This window comes from Protobothrops mucrosquamatus, unplaced genomic scaffold, assembly GCF_001527695.2.
Source record: "Protobothrops mucrosquamatus isolate PMUCROS unplaced genomic scaffold, P.Mucros_1.0 scaffold881, whole genome shotgun sequence".
Classification (NCBI taxonomy): Eukaryota; Metazoa; Chordata; class Lepidosauria; order Squamata; family Viperidae; genus Protobothrops; species Protobothrops mucrosquamatus.
In genome coordinates this window covers 337,506-356,592 of record NW_015387135.1, presented here as the reverse complement: position 1 = coordinate 356,592, position 19,087 = coordinate 337,506, and the positions used below count along the sequence as shown (strand labels likewise).

The following is a 19,087-nucleotide window of genomic DNA, read 5'->3' as shown; positions in this document are numbered from 1 at the left end:
GGTTTCGCATCTTGCTGAAATGGCAAAAATTTCGGCTTATCTGAAGGATCACTCAAATGAACAATTTTTATCAATATGGAGAAGATGGATTGTTTATATTCAAAATAAGCATAGAATGGTGGAATATAATTTAGGTTTTTAGATAAAAACTTTTTTTTTCTTTATATATATATTTCACCTACTTATGTAGAATAATATTATGTGGAGTTAGGGATATTAATACTAGTTTACTTTTAGTTGAATAGTATCCTGGGATTAGGTTTGGGAAGTCCGGGTGGGGGGTGGGGGGTAGGGGTTTTTATATTGTGATGTATTTGTGATGTGTTTTTTTTATGATGAAAATAATAAAAAATTTATATTTGGGAAAAAAAAAAAGATCCTTCTCTATCTTAAGCCTATCTTCTGGAGTGTTGGCTATTCCTGCCAGCTTAGTGTCATCTGCAAATTTGATGTGTTCCCCATCTATCCCCTCATCCAAATCATTGGTGAAGATGTTGAAGAGTACTGGACCTAAAACAGAGCCTTGGGGTACCCCAATGTATACTTCCCTCCATGTAGATGCAGTACCATTGAGGACTACACATTGAGTGTGGTTGGTCAGCCAGTTAAAAATCCATCTGGTGGTGATGCTGTCTAACCCACATTTTTCTGTCTTATCAAGTAGTAGGTTGTGGTCTACTTTATCAAATGCCTTACTGAAGTCCAAGTAAATTATATCCATAGCATTTCTCTGGTCCAGTAATTTTGTCACTTTGTAAAAGAATGTAATAAGATTTGTCTGGCATGATCTGTTTTTGACAAACCCATGTTGGCTTTCGGTTATCACTTTGCTTGCCTCTTAAGTGCTCACTGATTCGTTGCTTGATTATCTTTTCCAGAATCTTCCCGGGTATTGAGGTCAGGCTGATAGGTCTGTAGTTTCCTGGATCTTTTTTTTTCCTTTTTTGAAGATGGGAACTACATCAACTCTTTTTCAGTCCTCTGGTAGTTCCCCAGTGCTCCAGGATCTTTGAAAGATATAGTTCAGTGGTTCGGAAATCACGTCTGCCAGTTCCTTCAGAACCTTGGGGTATAATCCATCTGGTCCCGGTGATTTGAATTCATCTAGGGTGGACAGGTGGTCACTTACCATTTTCTTGCCTATTTTAACTTATATTCCTAATCTGTTTTTTACGGTACTGTTTTTGATAGGTTGGACTGTTTTTTTTTCCTTTTGTGTAAAGACAGATGCAAAAAATGAGTCAAGCAGTTCTGCTTTCTCCCTGTTGCTTGTCACCTTCTTGCCACTTTCTCCCATTAATGGACCAATTGTTTCCTTGACTTTTTTCTTGGTTTTTACATGTTGAAAGAAGCTCTTTTGTCATTTTTTACTTTTGTCTCAAGCTTTAGTTTAGGGGACCCCAACCCCCGGTCCATGGACCAGTACCGGGCCATGGCATGCCAGCAACTGGGCCGCACAAAAAAGCAAAGCCCCATCCGTGGGATGCAAGCAGCACACAAAACCATTCCCCTTCTGGTCCGCGGAAAAACCTCTCTCCACGGAACCAGTCCCTGGTGCCCAAAAGGTTGGGGACCTCTGCTTTAGTTCATTTTGAGCCTTAGCTTTCCTCACTTCATCTTTGCAGGCTCGGGTTATTTGCTGATAGTTTGCCTTAGTTATGTGCCCCTCTTTCCACTTTTTATACTTGTCCTTTTTGTCTTTCAATTTATCAGAGAGTTCTTTATGCAGCCATTCTGGTTTCTTTTGAGAGCTGTTATTTTTCTTCTTCATTGGTATTGTGTTAGACTGGGCTTTTATAATCTCACTTTTCAAAATTTCCCAAGCTTCTTTGGTTTTTTCCCCCTTGAGGATTCTCATCCATGGAATTCTTCCCAAGCTCTAAGTTTGTTGAAATTAGCACTCTTAAAGTCCAAGACTCTAGTTTGACTTTGTTCTATTGCTTTTGCTTGCATAATTTAAGTCCAGAGATTTCTAAAATAGTTTCCACAGCAATTTCCAGCTTCTTTATTTTGGCTTGAATACACCAAATCCTCCCATTGTGTGCATCTTAAAATCATGAAGGTTCAGAAATGACGATATTTCAACAAAAAAGAAAAAGCAGGCTGCAGCCAGAGGGAGCCTCTTTTAAAGAGAAAGGTAAATATGCAAAACATTAGTGTCTAAGAAATGGTGGCAGACTTTATTTTCCGTTTTATACAGCTGGTTCTTCCATGGTGAACTTGCTTCTTGGTTGCCCCTTCCCCAGTAATTACTTCTTTTTCAAGAAGCTCTCTAAGAGCATCCAGCCATCCAGTTAATTTCCAGAACTTCCCCTTTCCCAGGGAAATTTCTTCTGACTTAGAAAACAACTCTAGGTACAAATCCATCGAGAATCAGTAACAGACCAAAAAAGGAATGCTGTTAGCAGGCCACTATATCTGCCGGAAGTCTGAGATGCCCTCACAATCTGACAGATTTGGAGCGATTTTGCAAGGACGACTGGGCAAAGATTCCCAAGGCAAGATGTGCCATGCTGATAGGCTTCTACCTCAAAAGACTGAATGCTGTCATAAAATCACAATGTGCTTCAACAAAGTATTTGTTTAAGGGTGTGCACACTTATGTAACTGTGTTATTGTGCCTTTTTTAATTGTTATTTTCCCCCCTAAAAGATTTGTTTGTTTTTCAGTTGAATTGTACAGCTTATATGTTATATTAAAGGTGAATAAATTCTGAAGTGATTTATCTTGGTCTGGTTTTTTTTTTAGATCTCAAAAACCTGTCATTTCAACAGGGGTGTGTAGACTTTTTATATCCACTGTACATAAGCCTCATTTTTTCTTTCTAGCAATAAAAATACATCAGACTTCTGAATCGTCAAGGGAATTGAGTTGGAGTAAATCAGTGTTTTAAATTTTAGTTTTAATTATATTCACTTTTATGATTTGCATTCTCACTTGTAGTCTGATACAACACAATAACAATTTACTTTTAGTACTTACTCTAGCCAATGATTTGAACCCCATTTTTAGCTAGGCTCTACCCTGTATGCCAGGGGTCCCCAACCCCTGGTCTGTGAACTGGCACCGGTCCGTGGCATGCCAGCAACCAGGCCATGCAAACAAGCGAAGCCCCATCCGTGGGATGCAGGCAGGCAGCAAGCAAAACCATGCTCCCTCCGGTCCGCAGAAACAGCTTTCTCCCTGGCGCCCAAAAGGTTGGGGGCCACTGCTGTATGCACTTTCCCCTATCCTGCAAATGTTTCTGTGCATTCTAGGAAGGAGCCAAAGAGTTTGCAGCTGCTTTGACTGATGAAAGAATAAAAACTCCTCCAAAGCGCCCAGGAGGTCGCCGAAGGGGAAGGATTCCGAACAATACCAGCAGGCCCAGCACGCCAACCATAAATGTGCTGGAATCAAAGGATACAGACAGTGACAGAGAAGCTGGAACTGAAACTGGAGGTGAAAATAATGATAAAGATGAGGAAGAGAAAAAAGATGAAACTTCAAGCTCCTCTGGTGAGACAATTGTGGAATGTTGCTGGGTTTGTAAAGCATGTTTATACGGGGACTGGAAGTATTGGATTACACGTCATTTGTTTTCTTGAAGGGCCATAGTTTTATATACTACCTACTTTTGAAACTATTTACTAAGTCTAAAAAGAAAAAGTAGGCCAACAAATTCAACTCAAGGTCTATATTTTGAGGAACCAAATACAGTCTACTCCGGCTAATAATGAAAACCCCTTTAAAGCACAACAGTAATAATGTTAATATAATAATGTTTATTCATTCTAAGAAAGCCATGCTGCTATTCTCAGTAGACCCTACACATGTTAGCCCTTACTGGCAAAAATTATTTTTCTGGCATTTGAGCTTTATCAATAGGATGAGCAATGCAAGAATCTTTCAGACATCATATATGTCAATTCTAGGTTCTTCCGGCACCGGAATTTCACAATAGTTATTTCCTCTTCAGGAATTTGTGTTGAACAGCAGAACTGCAACTACTTTAAATCTCCTGCTGTCATTAGGACTAGGAGGCCATGTGACTTGGTGGCAATACTGAGATGGCCTTATTGATCCTGGGAAATGTCCTGTAGAATAATTTCCCTCTGAAGTTATTTAAACAACTTCTCAAAACATGTTTTATTAGGGTTTTGGAGTTCTTCATTTTTAAAGACAAAAAGTATTGGAATGTATAGGGACATAAATTGGGTGTTTATTTGCAGTTCCTTAATGCAGCCATAGTTTTCTCCAAGATTCTACACTTGATCCTGAGAAAGTATGTATTTGGTTTAAGGTGGTATTGTTGTCACAGAAAGCTCTGGTCCTTTTACCTGGCATTCAAGCCCAATGAATCACACCAGATAGGTAGAAAGGAAAAGAGAACTTTTATTTGCAAATAAAAGTATTACCCAGAAGCAAGTTCCAAATGGGCACACCCCTGCTCTGAGTGGATCCCCTTTTATACAATTTTGAAAATCATACATTGCCATGAACCAATCATGGAAGCACACATCATTATAAACCAATCATTAAGAGCAACATCATGCATATATCTTCAGTAGTCATAGTAACACAGTTCAGCTAAAGGTTATAAGGTAGGCTAAGACTTTTACCATATCACTAACATTCCTCCTTACTAAAAACATTCCTAAGCAGCTTGGTACAAGGGTCTGACCCATCACTTTAATGGTCAGGCATTCCTGGGCAGGAGGCAGATGGTCTTGCTCAAGTTGGTGTCATCTCTGCTTAATAAAGCAGTTCAGCGCCATGCCAATAGATAGAAGGCACTATAGCTTTTTCTATGTGCTAAATCATAATTAACAATAAATTAAAATACATTAAAAGGGGATGTCCCAACAGTATGTTAATGTTCACTCATGCTTTGAGCACTTTTTTCCTTTGAATCAAAAGTGCTGCCCCTATTATCTGTTAATTTATTGACTGTTAGAGTAATATCCAATTCCTCCAAAAGCTCAAGGTTTTTATGATGCTATTTCCCAAGCCACTCACCTTCTAATATTGGTCATTTTAATGGATTATTTTAATTTGTAATAACATTTATATAATCATTTTCAATTCATTTGGGAGTTTTTTATTTTTAAGAAATAAAATAAATAGCCAGATTCTTCTCCATACATATTGGGGAGTGGGGTCTGTCTGGCATTTTTATCCCCATTTTCCCTTTTTTCTACTCAAATTAGAATTAATATAGCTCCTGATTATTGCAGGACAGTACATTCCAGAGATGAAATCTTGAATTTTTCAAATTGCTGATTAAAGATGCTCAGTGCCTCTGACAATCAGACGTCAATGTCTCTACAAGACTTTTGTTATTTTTAATTAAACATTTTAGCAGTTTTTCCAGTTGTTCCAGTTTTTCACCTAGGTTGTGAGCAACAAAACAAAACAGACCTTCTGGATCTCAGCCTCATTTTGGCTAAAAAGAACCAGTCAAGTAAATAAATGGAACATTGAACCATTACTTCTGATTTAATGTGATGGAATACTCAACCAATTTATATGTGTGTGACATTTTTTTTCCTTTGTGCTCCAGCATGTGCTATACTCTTCAGTTATACCTTAGATAAAAATCTGAGGAATGTTTTTCTTGACAGTAGGAATTAATCCATTATTTTATACCTTTATCATCAAATTGGAATTAATCATTACAGTACATAAAGGATATCAAAGATGCTCAAACATTAATTTTCCAACTTTATTTTGGAGCATACTGCTGTAATCACTCATGTATCATGTAAAATCGGTTACTTATATACCATAAAATGAGTTGGCATACATCCTTCCAGTCTATCCCCGCCCCAAACATGTTGTCTTGTTTTCTTTCTGTGCCAAGAGTAAATGAATGCTTCAGTCAAACCTGATACAGGAATACCTTGGAATTTCCTTTTTGAGGATATGATTAGCAACATTTTTGTTGATTGCTCCTCTGGATATGCCATTAATTGATTTTATAGAAACTTGTCTTATTTTAACCTTGGTCAAACAAACTAACCTTGTACTTGTTCAATATGTTTCTCAAAATTTTGATCTTTAATTAATTCTGATGGTATTGTGAGGAGCTTCTCTTCAGTTTTTTCTCTTTCCTACCTCAGAGGCTACTTCGAGGCTTCAGCAAACCTCCTTTGTAAATCCAGTGAGAACTGATGATCCAGGTCATTCTCTTGGCTTATCATTTGTATTTCCACTTTAACTATCATCTCTGTCTTATAATCCACAATTGTTTTTATTTTCCACTATTTCAACAATTTTTTATATTCTAATATTTCTGTATCAGATGAAGTTTATTTTAGCTCTTTAAGATGTACATCTTCTGAGGTATTCTCTATCACATCTGTCATTTCTTCTTTAATATATTTTTGGACATAGTCTATAGAAGCAGACATCATTTCTGACATTCTGGCTGCTAGTTTCTGTCCTCATTGTTCAAATATCTCCTGGAGCATTTCAAGTGTCATACTATTTTCTGTCATTTTGTCTCGGTGCTGACCAAAACTAAAAGACAAACCTATCTGTTTTTAAAGTCTTTTTTTCTTTTATGCCTGGAACCTTTAGTCCCCTCTAGTATCCAATTTATGAAATCATAAAGTCTTGAATTTCTGCTGTGACTTAAGGTAGACTAAACAATTTAGTTTCCACCGAGGTGCTGTTTGTTTATATAATTATTTCCAAACTCTAATAGCAAAAGTCATTCCAAATTTGTCTGGTCCTTTAATTTGTTTGTAACTTTCTTGAATTAAAGTTTTATTTAGCTTTTTGCCATTTATTTCAATTTTTTTAAAAAACATTCTCAAGCTTATAGTTAACTTTTATTCTGTAATGAAGGTGAACTCACCAGTTGACTTTGCAAACTTGTCTTTTTGAAGATTTCTATTAGTCTTAAGATACTTAAATAGGTAATATTGGAAAACAATTAGAAAGTGAGGTTACCAAACCCATTGTCCTTTAAAAGGCTCTGCTGAGGTTGAGAGTGTGATGGCTTCTCTTTGTCTCCTGATATTCAAACCTGCAGCAAAACTACTATCCTGTGGTCTCCTTGCAAGGAGTAGTCATCTGGAGAATAAGTGAGTGATCTCCCATCCTCTCCTTATCCGGAGAGGTTACATGGGACTGATCTCTCCAGTCCTTTATTTGTGACTGCAACGTCATCTCCACTCATTCAGAGATGTGTTAGCTCACCATTTCTCACCCAGAAGTTAGGATGTGCCATTAATTGAACTTAAAGAATAAAGACTCATTTCAGAAATGTGAGGGGTCAAAAGTCAAGTCTGATAACATCATAACAGTGCTATATATCAGAATTAGCAATCTGAGGTCCTCCTTATGTTTTGGATTACAGCTTCCACAATCTATTGACCTTGGTCAAGGCTGTTGGCTGTAGAGTGTACACATTGCCTACCCCTGCTATATTTAAAATGGTATCCTATTGAAAGTAGTCTTTTTTCTGTTTGGCCATAGCTGTTATTTCTGGGAATTGAAACTGTTTGCTTTTGGCATTGCAGAAGCAAATTCTAGGTGTCAAACACCAATCAAGATGAAGCTAAATATAGAGCCTCCAGAAAATGTTGAATGGACTGGTGCTGAAGCTTCTATGTTCAGGGTTCTCATTGGTACCTACTATGACAATTTCTGTGCAATAGCCAGGTTAATTGGGACCAAAACATGCAGACAGGTAAGCATGAAATGATGAGAACGTTTTCAAAACTATTAGTAGTGAAACAGTACAAACATTCATTTGTTAGTAATTTCAAATGTATTAGATTTTATGGAGAATGCTAATACATCAAATTCTAATCAATAAAACATTGCACTGAAACATAGAGGATGTTTAATCTCCTTACAGGTATATGAGTTTAGAGTAAAGGAATCTAGTATTATTGCTCCAGCACCTGCTGAAGATGTTGATACTCCTCCAAGAAAGAAAAAGAGGAAACACAGGTAAACAAACTGCATATCAGCCATCCCACAAAATTTTTAAAGTGGGAATTTTTTAAAAAAATATATTAATAAAATGAATGTCACAAGCAAAGATCTTGAGAAATTCTAAACTGTTACTTTTTGTTAAATATGTTCTGAGATCAATGTCTGAATGGAAGAATTGAGTGCAAAGCAGTGGACAATTCAAATGCAATTACTTATGTTCTGCATATAAAGATTGCACTGAAATATAAGAAATCTGCTTTAGATTTTCCTGAAATAACCAATTTATAAAGCATTTTTCCTAAAATAATTCCACTGCCAAAATTTGCCTCAATTGACGAATATTGGCACTATGGGGAAAGGGGGTGGGGGGGAACAGCTCTAATTCATTGACATCATTATATCATCAGCTCACCACTCGTGATTCCTGGTGATTTAAAATAATAGGGAATTCCTTTTCCAGTTGTTATTTGATATGTATCCTGCTCTTCTATCACTGAAGGTGGCTAACCAGAAATAAATAACAGCTAAAGCAGCATAAAAACTGTTAAAATCACTATTAAACTTCATCAGTCAGCTGAACAGCATGTTTGTGAAGGGAAATGAATATGGATCTTTATAATGCCAAATAGTGGGTATGAGAAAACATTAATCTGCTGACTTTTCAATTCTCAGATTACCAAGATTGGATCATTTATGTTCCCTGTCTTCCAGGATGCTCACCAATAGCAGGACACAAAAACATACAGTTAATGCACAAGCACACTCAACAAACCACCCATATACTACAGTGTTTCCCTGAAAGTAAGACCGGAGCCTTCCGGAAAGGCTTCTGCAACCAAGAACAGAGCTACGGATTCAATCGGTTCTCGGTTGCAGAGGCCTTTCTGGAAGGCCTCTGACGGCAAAATGCAGGCCGGAGCTCCATTCTCAGCTGTAGAGGCATTTCCTTCGGCTGCAGAAGAAGTGGGCCAGCTGGGTAGGGCTGTCGGTGCCACCGCCATGAGGTGAGACTGTGGAAAAGGCACCCCCCAAAAATAAGACCTGGTGCCTCTTTTGGAAGGAAGGAAGGAAGGAAGGAAGGAAGGAAGGAAGGAAGGAAGGAAGGAAGGAAGGAAGGAAGGAAGGAAGGAAGGAAGGAAGGAAGGAAGGAAGGAAGAAAGAGAAAGAAAGAGAAAGAAAGAAAAAGAAAGAAAGAAAGAAAGAAAGAAAGAAAGAAAGAAAGAAAGAAAGAAAGAACGGGTCTTATTTTCAGGGAAACACAGTAGCAGTGTTTGAATTTAGAGTTTCACAGTATTCCTGCACTTGTATATAAGGCATACTTGTACATAAACACAACTTAATGGCCTTCTTTAGTGAACCCACCCATGTGAAATCTAATTGCTCTGTACCAAAGAATCCTTAAAAATGGTTATAACTTATTCTTGGGGTGGATGGCCAGTTGTATGAAGCTGTGAGCATTTCTATCTAGTCAGTGTTCTGCTAATACATCCAAGCAGTATATATTGTGAACTATCTCAATGGCCTCAGACAGTGGTGGGATTCAAATATGTGAACAACCGGTTCTCTATGTGGATGCCACTTCCGGAAGTCCATTCTGGGCCTGGGCAACAAAAAATTAGCTACCGGTTCTGCCGAAGTGGTGCAAACCGGCTGAATCCCACCACTGGCCTCAGAGCCAGTGCATTCTGATTGATCCATATGGGTTAGGGTTGGTGTTTGGGTCCTAGCAATAAATTGCTGTTATGAGCTATGACAACTGGGCTAATACAGTGCATTCAGAAAGTATTCAGACCCCCTTCACTTTGTCAGTAAATCCTGACTTAGTTCAATTTAAAATTCTGTTTCCTCAATCCAATATGTCATATGTTGTTGTTCATCTGAGGCCGTATTTACCTACTTTTAAGAACTGCTAAGGACCAGATGATTTTTACTATGTCCTGATACGTAAAACCATAGAACTCAAAGAGGGTGTACTTTCTTTTTCACAAGACTGTACTGCTGTGTAACTGTTGTTTACTATAGCCAGAGTTTAGCATTAGTTGCAACACAACTGTCTAATCAAGTTGTTGGGAAAAGAACAGAACACTTACAAAAGCCCCACATGAAACAGCTGTGTTTTGTTCTGAGTACAAAAATAAAATATGATTTTTGGTTTTGTTCTATTCTCAAAACATACTGTCAAAACACAGTTTTCAAGGTCAGTTCAGAGATTATTCACACTTAAATTGTATGACACATCCCTATAGAAAATTACAGCTTAACTTTAAACATGTCAGTGCAAAATTAATATTTCTGGTGTGATAATATTTTAAAAGATGCAGTCTTAAGTGACATTTTGACATTGCTTATTTTGTTTCTGAAAGTGATACAAAATAGTAAAATCTCTCTTCTAAGATGCAGCTTGAGTTAGGTGCATTTTCCAGGTCAAAATTGTTTAACTATATTGTATGTTCTTCATTTTACAGATTGTGGGCTGCTCATTGCAGAAAGATACAGCTGAAGAAAGGCTAGCATCTTTAAATTCAACTTATGTCTTGAAATTCTGTTTTTATTTTTTTTAAAAATAATAACATCCAAACATATTATCCAATCCAATAAACTTTATGAGCAAGTGGTTCCAGTATGCACATGAAGATATTTTGCCTCTAAGGGTATTCTGGTTTAGTTTAACTCAGAGGGCTACCCCTTGGTTTGCATGTCCTAAGTGGGAGGAATAGAAACTACAGTGGATCTAGGCTTAGTATAGTATTTTCCGACTTCTAGAAATATAGCAGGGAACTAGGAAGGTTTTGGGCTTGATCCACCTCCAGAACGCATAGGTACCTTCTTTGGCAATTTTTATAGTAGACAATGATGGTGTGCCTTTATATTTCCTGCATGGAGGAGGCATCCAGAAGTACCTCATTTTCCATATTCTTCGTTTGGCAAGTGCAGGGAAAGACAGGAGTAATAAAAGATTCTGTTGAAGTGCATGGAATTTAGGTTATTTCTCTTATCTTTTCCCTAAGTTCTTGATATAAAGGGATATGGGGGCTTTTTTATGTAGTTATTTGGTTGAAAGGGATGAGGATCTCCTTTTATACTCTTTCAAAAGATGTATTGATTTTTCTGTCCTTAAAAATGCCTAAATTTGTTGTTCAGATGGGTCATCTAATCATGTTTACAACTACCAGCCATGTGATCACCCACGCCAGCCTTGTGACAACACATGTCCATGTGTCATGGCACAGAACTTCTGTGAGAAGTTCTGTCAGTGCAGTTCAGAATGTAAGTGTTGGAGAGATTTTATTTTTTAATATGATTTGAACAATAAGTTGTCTTACTGATGAAGTTTTAAAGTTCTTGTGGTAACCTTAACAATGTTTAGCAATAGCAACAGCAATAACACTTAGACTTATATACCACTCCATAGTGCTTTACAGCACTCTCTGAGTGGTTTACAAATGTAAGCATATTGCTCCCAACAATTTGGGTCCTCATTTTACTGACCTCGGAAGGATGGAAGGCTGATCTGTAACAGGAGTTTAAAAAGTTGATTCAGCTTTCATTTTTGTTTAAAGGCCAAAACAGGTTTCCTGGGTGCCGTTGTAAAGCACAATGCAATACAAAGCAGTGTCCTTGCTACTTAGCTGTACGTGAGTGTGATCCAGATCTCTGTTTGACATGTGGAGCAGCTGATCATTGGGACAGCAAAAATGTGTCTTGCAAGAACTGCAGCATTCAACGAGGATCCAAAAAGGTGGTTCATCTTTTTATGAACAGATGGCATATTTTATCTTTGTTCATGCCAGACAGCTCTGCATAATATACACTGTGTGCACAATTATTAGGCAAGTGAGTATTTTGACCATATCATCATTTTCATGCATATTTTCCATCTCCAAGCTGTATAAACTTGAATGCTTAGTGGATATAAGCATATCAGGTGATGTGTGTTTGTGTAATGAGGGAGGGTGTGGCCTAAGGAGGTCAACACCCTATATCAAGGTGTGCATAATTATTAGGCAGCTTCTTTTCCGCAGGCAAAATGAGATTTATCTGACTCTGAAAAGTCAAACATTATAAAAAGTCTTTCAGAGGTATGCAGCACTCTTGAAATTGCTAGGATGTTGGGGTGTGATCACAGAACCATCAAACGTTTTGTTGCAAATAGTCAACAGGGTTGCAAGAAATGTGTTGAGAAAAAAAGACGCACATTAACTGCCAAAGATTTGAGAAGAACCAAACGTGAAGCTACCAGGAACCAGATGGATGGGCCCGTGGCTGGATCAGTAACAGGCACAGAGCTCCATTTCGACTCAGACGCCAGCAAGGTGGAGGTGGGGTACTGGTATGGGCTGGTATTATTAAAGATGAGCTAGTTGAAACTTTTTGGGTTGAAGATGGACTCAAAATCAAGTCCTAAACCTACTGCCAGTTTTTAGAAGACACTTTCTTGAAGCAGTGGTACAGGAAAAAGTCTGCATCTTTCAAGAAGACATGGATTTTTATGCAGGACAATGCTCCATCGCATGCATCGAAGTACTCCACTGCGTGGCTAGCCAGTAAAAGCCTTAAAGGTGAAAGAATAATGACATGGCCCCCTTCCTCACCTGACCTAAACCCTATTGAGAACTTGTGGGTCCTTCTTAAACAGGAGATTTACGGTGAAGGAAAACAGTACATCTCTCTGAACAGTATCTGGGAGGCTGTGGTTGCTGCTGCTGCACAAAACGTTGATCGTCAACAGATCAAGAAACTGACAGACTCCGTGAATGGAAGGCTTATGACTGTTATTGAAAAGAACTATGGCTATGGCTTCCGGTTCTGCGCAGCTAGCGCCACAGCTGAGGGATTGAGACGATCTGAGCCCTACAGCTGATTTCTCTCTGTTTGGGGACCCTAAATGGTCCCAAAGCCACCCCAGAGAGGTGGCAAAGAAGGAGGGAAGCCCCGCCGATCCTGGTGAGACAGTGGTCGATCCGGACGTCTGGGGAAAGCTCTCCAAAAACCGACAGAAGAAAGGCTAGCGTCATTCATGACTCTAGCCCAAGTTACATGCAGTCAAAGCCAAAAAGCACTAAACTAAGCGTGATTGTAAACAGTGTGCGTGAACTGGGTAAGTATATTGATTTTCTCTCTTCTACCTGACTGATTTCCTGAGAAAAAAAGAAAAAAACCCAGAAGTAAAAATCCTCCGAAAGTGAGAGGGGTGTGTGTCTTTGTTCCACCCTCCACTAAACAGAAGCGGTGAATTAAGTTTATGGGGAAAAAATACAGAAAATTGAAAGATGGACTGGTGCTGACATCTAGTGGTGGATGAAAATACTGCCCTAAATATACAGCCCAGAAAGAAAAGCCTGTTGTCGTGACCTTCAGGGCTTTGACTAAACAATTAGCAGTTGTAACAAAAGAGAAGAAAACATTGTGAACTATCTACAAAGTGAGAACTATAAAACTTAGAAAAAAAATTACCGTCCTGGATTATAAATATTTTTTAAATTGTGACTTTAAAGTGATTGGCAGAGAAAGGATTTTTGGTCATTATGGAGCATCAGAGATCTGCAGAAAGAACATATCAAGAAAAAATAAATACTTACCAGGAGGAAATGTATGTTCTGTTACAACAAATGCAAATGATATTAACTTCAAACCATGAGGAAATTAAAAATGAATTTGAAAATTTAAATGAATGCATTCTCAATTTAACGTCACAACAATTAAATGATCAGAAAACAAAAAAAGAGAGAGATCATGTAAAGCAGACAACTGAATATAAACTAGTCGAAACTCAAGTGGAGAAGCACTTACAAGAAACATTGAACATGGAAAAGATAACTTGTACTCTAAGACCACAAAGTAAATTTGAGGATAAGGAAAAAGATTTGACAAAATGGACTGCTAAGCTGTTGGGAGTACCACAAGAAATGGGGAGACAAGGGATGATGAGAGAAATCTTCAATGAATATGAAGGGGCAATTTTTTTTTACAAAAACATAATGTTTGATTTGCCTATTATATCTACAACAATATTTGTAAGATTATGGAAAGACTCTTTGATGCAACGGAATATATTGATTGGGAAAGATGCTTGGCAAAAGAAGACGGCTAAAGTGAGAATTGAGGAATTAGATGATGGGGTGTATCAGAGGGAATATTTAAAAATTAAACACTTGTTTGAATATGGCTGAGGAAATAGAAAGATTTTAGTTTAACAGGGATGAACCCTCCAAGTAAGACAGCATTTTTTCTTTTCTCTTTTTATTTTGTTTTTTGATATGAGAAATATAAAAATGTTTGGGATGATCAATATAAAGGAAATGTTTTAGACATTTAAATGTAATTGATTTTAAGAAAATTCCAATGGATAACTAAAAAGGGGAAATTTGTTTTGAATAGACTTAAAAGATTAGATGATTGGATTTATTAAATGGAACATTTAAAGATTAAATATAGGTTTAATTATGGGTAAAAAGAACAGAAAAAAATGGATATAAGTGTATACTAGTTCAAGAGGGATATGTATTTTAAGTAGTATATTATTTTCTTATTTTTTTCTCCCCTTTTTTTCTTTTTTCCTTTTTTTCTCTCACGTCTTTTCTTTTTCTATGTTTTTCTTTTGTGTCTTTTTCCTACTTATTTTTTAAGACATGAAAGTAGATTTAAATACTTTAAGGTAATTAACTCTGGGAAAATTTTAACCAGTAGAAATGTTTTGAACATTGTAGGGAAAATAAATTTAAATAAGAATTGTAAACAGGATTCATGACGAGGCAACCAAGATGACCAGATAGAAAAGAAGCATGATATTGATGTGATTATTATTGGTAGAAATTTTAGAAAAATCTTTATATTTAATTGTTACCTATCAAATTAATAAGAATTGTATTAATTTAAAGTTGCAAAGAGAATATTATTGGAAGAAAATCAAGCAAAGCTATTATGTGGACTTTGGAATATAGAAACTAACTGTTAATGATTACTTTGTAAACAACACGCTGTTTACCAAATATCAAGGTGTTTATGTTAAAAATTCAATAACATATATTTAAAAAAAAAGAAAAGAAGGGTGGTTATATTGGTCACTGATTTTTTTGGGAAATGTCAGAAATCTTCATTTGTACATTTTGAGTTGTTTGTTTATTATTCTCACTTTGACAGAGGAAAATAAATGAGTGAGATGGGCAAATTTTCATTTTCCATTTAGTCACATAATAATTCTACACACTAATAGTTGCCCAATACAGTGAGGGAAAAATTATTTGATCCCCTGCTGATTTTGTATGTTTGCCCACTGACAATGATCAGTCTATAACTTTAATGGTAGGTTTATTTTAACAGTGAGAGACAGAATAACAACAAAAAAATCCAGAAAAACGCATTTCAAAAAAGTTATAAATTGAGTTGCATTTTAATGAGTGAAAGAAGTATTTCACCCCTTTGAAAAACATGACTTAGTACTTGGTGGCAAAACCCTTGTTGGCAATCACAGAGGTCAGACGTTTCTTGTAGTTGGTCACCAGGTTTGCACACATCTCAGGAGGGATTTTGTCCCACTCCTCTTTGCAGATCCTCTCCAAGTCATTAAGGTTTCGAGGCTGACGTTTGGCAGCTTGAACCTTCAGCTCCCTCTACAGATTTTCTACGGGATTAAGGTCTGGAGACTGGCTAGGCCACTCCAGGACCTTAATGTGCTTCTTCTTGAGCAGGGGTGTCAAACTCAATTTCATTGAGGGCCGCATCAGCATTACGGTTGCCCTCAGGGGGCCGGGTGGGTGCGGCCTACTGGGTGGGCGTGGATGGAGTGGGTGTGGCCTACTGGGTGGGCGTGGCCAGATCTACATCTTTCGCGTCAAGGGTGCCTGTGGGGGCCTGGGCAGGAGTGGGACAGATCTGAGAGTCTCTGGCAGAAGGGGGTGGGACCAGGGCAAATGCCAAGGCATGGTCCACTGGAGGAGCCTCACTGTTCCTCTCAGGCCATGCGGGGGGGGGCTGGATGGTGGTACGGGTTTCCCGGAGCCCTGGGCAGCAGAGGTCAAATGCCCAGCCTGACCCTGGAACAACCGCGGCACCAAGCCCAGCCCCACTTCCCCAAGGAGGCGCCCAGCTGCACTTACCTCCTCCTCAAGGCTGCTGCTGCTGTGCTTGCTCTCCTTAGCCAGGTTGCTCATGATGGGTACAAGGGCAAAGTCAGAGGGAGGCCCATTCCCTCTCCATGGGAGGAGACCCGGCTTTGTATCCAAAGCTTCCTTAGCAATAGGATGGGAGACCCCCAGGATAGGCCAGGAGGAGGGGGCAAGGGGATGGTGAAAGGGCAGCAGGGCAGGACTAAGGTAGGACTTCCCTCAGATCCTCCCTCTTCTTTCCTTCTTTCTTTCCTTCTTTCCTAAGTACAGAGTGGTGGGAAAATATTTGAGATGAGGGAGGGAGAAAAACAGGCAAGAAACGCAGCTGGGGAGGTGTCACCTCCCCAGTATGCACCCAGGGGGCGGGGCCGACACGGTAGGAGCTGGTTCCTCGCTGGTTCCAGACGGCCTTGTGGAGCTAAGACTGCGTTTCAACATAGATGGCCACCACAAAATTGTACATTGGCTCCCGGCCAGCCTGGGCCAGGGCCAAGGCAGCGCGGGCCATTCCCTTACTGTTTCCAGGATGGCTTTGCGGGCCACATGAAACCACTTCGCAGGCCGCATCTGGCCCCCGGCCCTTGTGTTTGACATGTCTGTTCTTGAGCCATTCCTTTGTTGCCTTGGCCGTGTGTTTGGGGTCATTGCCATGCTGGAATACCCACCCACAACCCATTTTCAGGGCCCTGGCTGAGAGAAGGAGGTTCTCACCCAAGATTTTTGTTATATATAAATATTTTATTGGGTTTTATAAGGATAGGAAAGGGATGGGATCGGTAGGGGTGTAGGAAGGGGTAAACGTAAGGGAATTGGGAATGGGTACAGTGATGGGGTTACCCCCAGCAAAAAATCCACGCTTAACAAGCAAGTTACCGTCCGGGTACCAAAATCAAATAAACATCACTTATATAATACTAAGCAATTATAATAAACTGAGTTAACAATAATCATAAGAATAAAAGATAGTAAATAAATATTATTCATCTTACTAAATAACCATGATTAATAAAATATTAATTAGTTATAATCACTAATACTTAAAATCACATTCATCCAAATTAATTTCAAAATCTTTTCTCATTCTATCGTATTACTAGCCATTGATAAAAAATTTCCCATGTTTTAAAGTAGATAGTCTTCTTTCTCTTTGATCTCTAAAGTTAATCTATCCATTTCTGCACATTCTAAAATTTTAGTAATTATAGTCTGATCAAATGGTAAATCTTCATTTTTCCAAAATTGGGCAAATACTATTCTTGCTGCTGTCAATACATGTAATATTAAATATTCATTCTCTTTTCCATAATTAGTTCATAATAATCCTAACAAAAACAATTCTGGCTTAAATTCTATTTGCATTTTAGTCATTTTTTCCAGCCATCGATGGATCTTAAACCAAAATTTCTTTGCCTTAGGGCATGTCCACCAGGCATGATAGTAGGTACCTGGTTTTTGTTTACATTTCCAGCAAATATTCAATGCGTTTTTAAACATTTTCGCTAATCTAACTGGTGTCATATGCCATCTATAAAACATTTTGTATAAGTTTTCTTTATATGAGGCTGCTTTAGTAAGTTTAATATTTCTATCCCAGAGTTTTTGCCAATCTTCTAAGTTTATAGAATGTCCAAAGTTCTTTGCCCACTCTATCATTGTTTCTTTTACTTGTTCTTCTTCCATCTTCCAACTTAACAGAAATTTATAAAGTTTTTAAATCAAATTTTCATCTGTTGTTAGGAGTATTTTATCAATTGATATCTGTTCTTTATAAAATCCCGTTAATTTTACATCTTTTTCATATCTTGTTTGAATTTGCAAATACGACCACCATGTTAAATCAATACCTTGTTGTTGAAGAACTTGTCTGTCTTTAAGTTTTCCATCCTTATCCAGCACATCTTTATAAGTAACGAGTTTATCATAATTAATTAAATTTGGGTAAGCAAACGCTTCCATTGTAGAAAGCCACTGAGGTATTTTCATGTAGATTTGATGTTTAATTCTCTCCCACTCTGAAAGCGTGGTTTTGTGGTTTTATGGCGTGGTTTTGAAAGTATTTATGTACTTTATTTTTCTCATACCACATAAACGCATGCCAGCCTAATTGCAAATCATGTCCTTCTACGTATAGAAGTTGTTTGTTTCTCAATGTGATCCATTCTTTAAGCCAAAGCAGAATAGCTGCTTGATAATACAGTCTCCAGTACGGGAGTCCAAAGCCCCCTCTGTCTTTAGTTTCCTGTAGTAATTTAATTTTAATTCTTGCTTTCTTTCCTTGCCATATAAATCTCAGTACTGTTGTATTTAAATCATCTTAGTCAATTTAACAGGAACTGTTTGGAATAGGAAAAGTAGTTTTGGTAAAATATTCATCTTAACAGTCGCTATTCTTCCTAACAGTGATAATTGAAGATTTTTCCACTTTTCCAAGTCTGCTTTTATTTGTTTCACTAGTGTCTCGTAGTTATCCTCTTTTAATGTTGTGTATTTTGCTGTTAAATGAATACCTAAATATTTGACTTTTATAACTATTTGAAGATTTGTCTTTTTAGCGAGTTGGTTTTTCTGTTTATCTGTTAGGTTTTTTGTTAAAACTTTAGTCTTTTCTCTATTTATTTTCAGTCCAGCCACTTCTCCAAATTTCTCTATTATCTGCAAGAGTTTGGTGGCTGTTTCCAATGGCTCTTCCAAAATAAAAACCAGATCATCTGCAAATGCCTGTAATTTATATTTCTGATCTTTTATTTCCTTTGATTTCCATATCCTGCCTAATATTCCTAGCCAACACTTCCAATGTAAGAATAAATAACAAAGGCGACAATGGGCATCCCTGTCTTGTGCCTTTCTTGATAGAAAAACCATCTGTATAGTCTCCATTTAAAAGTATCCTTGCTGTTTGTTTCTTATAAATTGCTTGAATAGCATTTATAAAGTTTTCACCAAAATCCATTTCCTTCAACTGTTGAAACATAAATTGCCAATTTAAATTATCAAAGGCTTTTTGTGCGTCAAGAAATATAAGTGCCATCTGTTTCCCAGGATGATTTTCATAA

At 37.7% G+C, this 19,087-nt stretch overlaps 1 protein-coding gene across 1 annotated transcript in view; it reads left to right on the top strand.

The window, feature by feature from the left end:
• The window catches only part of LOC107290401 (histone-lysine N-methyltransferase EZH2), a gene marked incomplete in the record, with an annotated part of 140,168 nt that overhangs the window by 111,238 nt on the left and 9,843 nt on the right, over window positions 1-19,087 (top strand). The window contains 6 exon segments of the mRNA XM_029284743.1: window positions 3,265-3,498; window positions 7,509-7,678; window positions 7,850-7,944; window positions 10,395-10,435; window positions 11,071-11,196; window positions 11,490-11,668. Of these exon segments, the coding sequence (XP_029140576.1) occupies window positions 3,265-3,498; window positions 7,509-7,678; window positions 7,850-7,944; window positions 10,395-10,435; window positions 11,071-11,196; window positions 11,490-11,668 (845 nt within the window).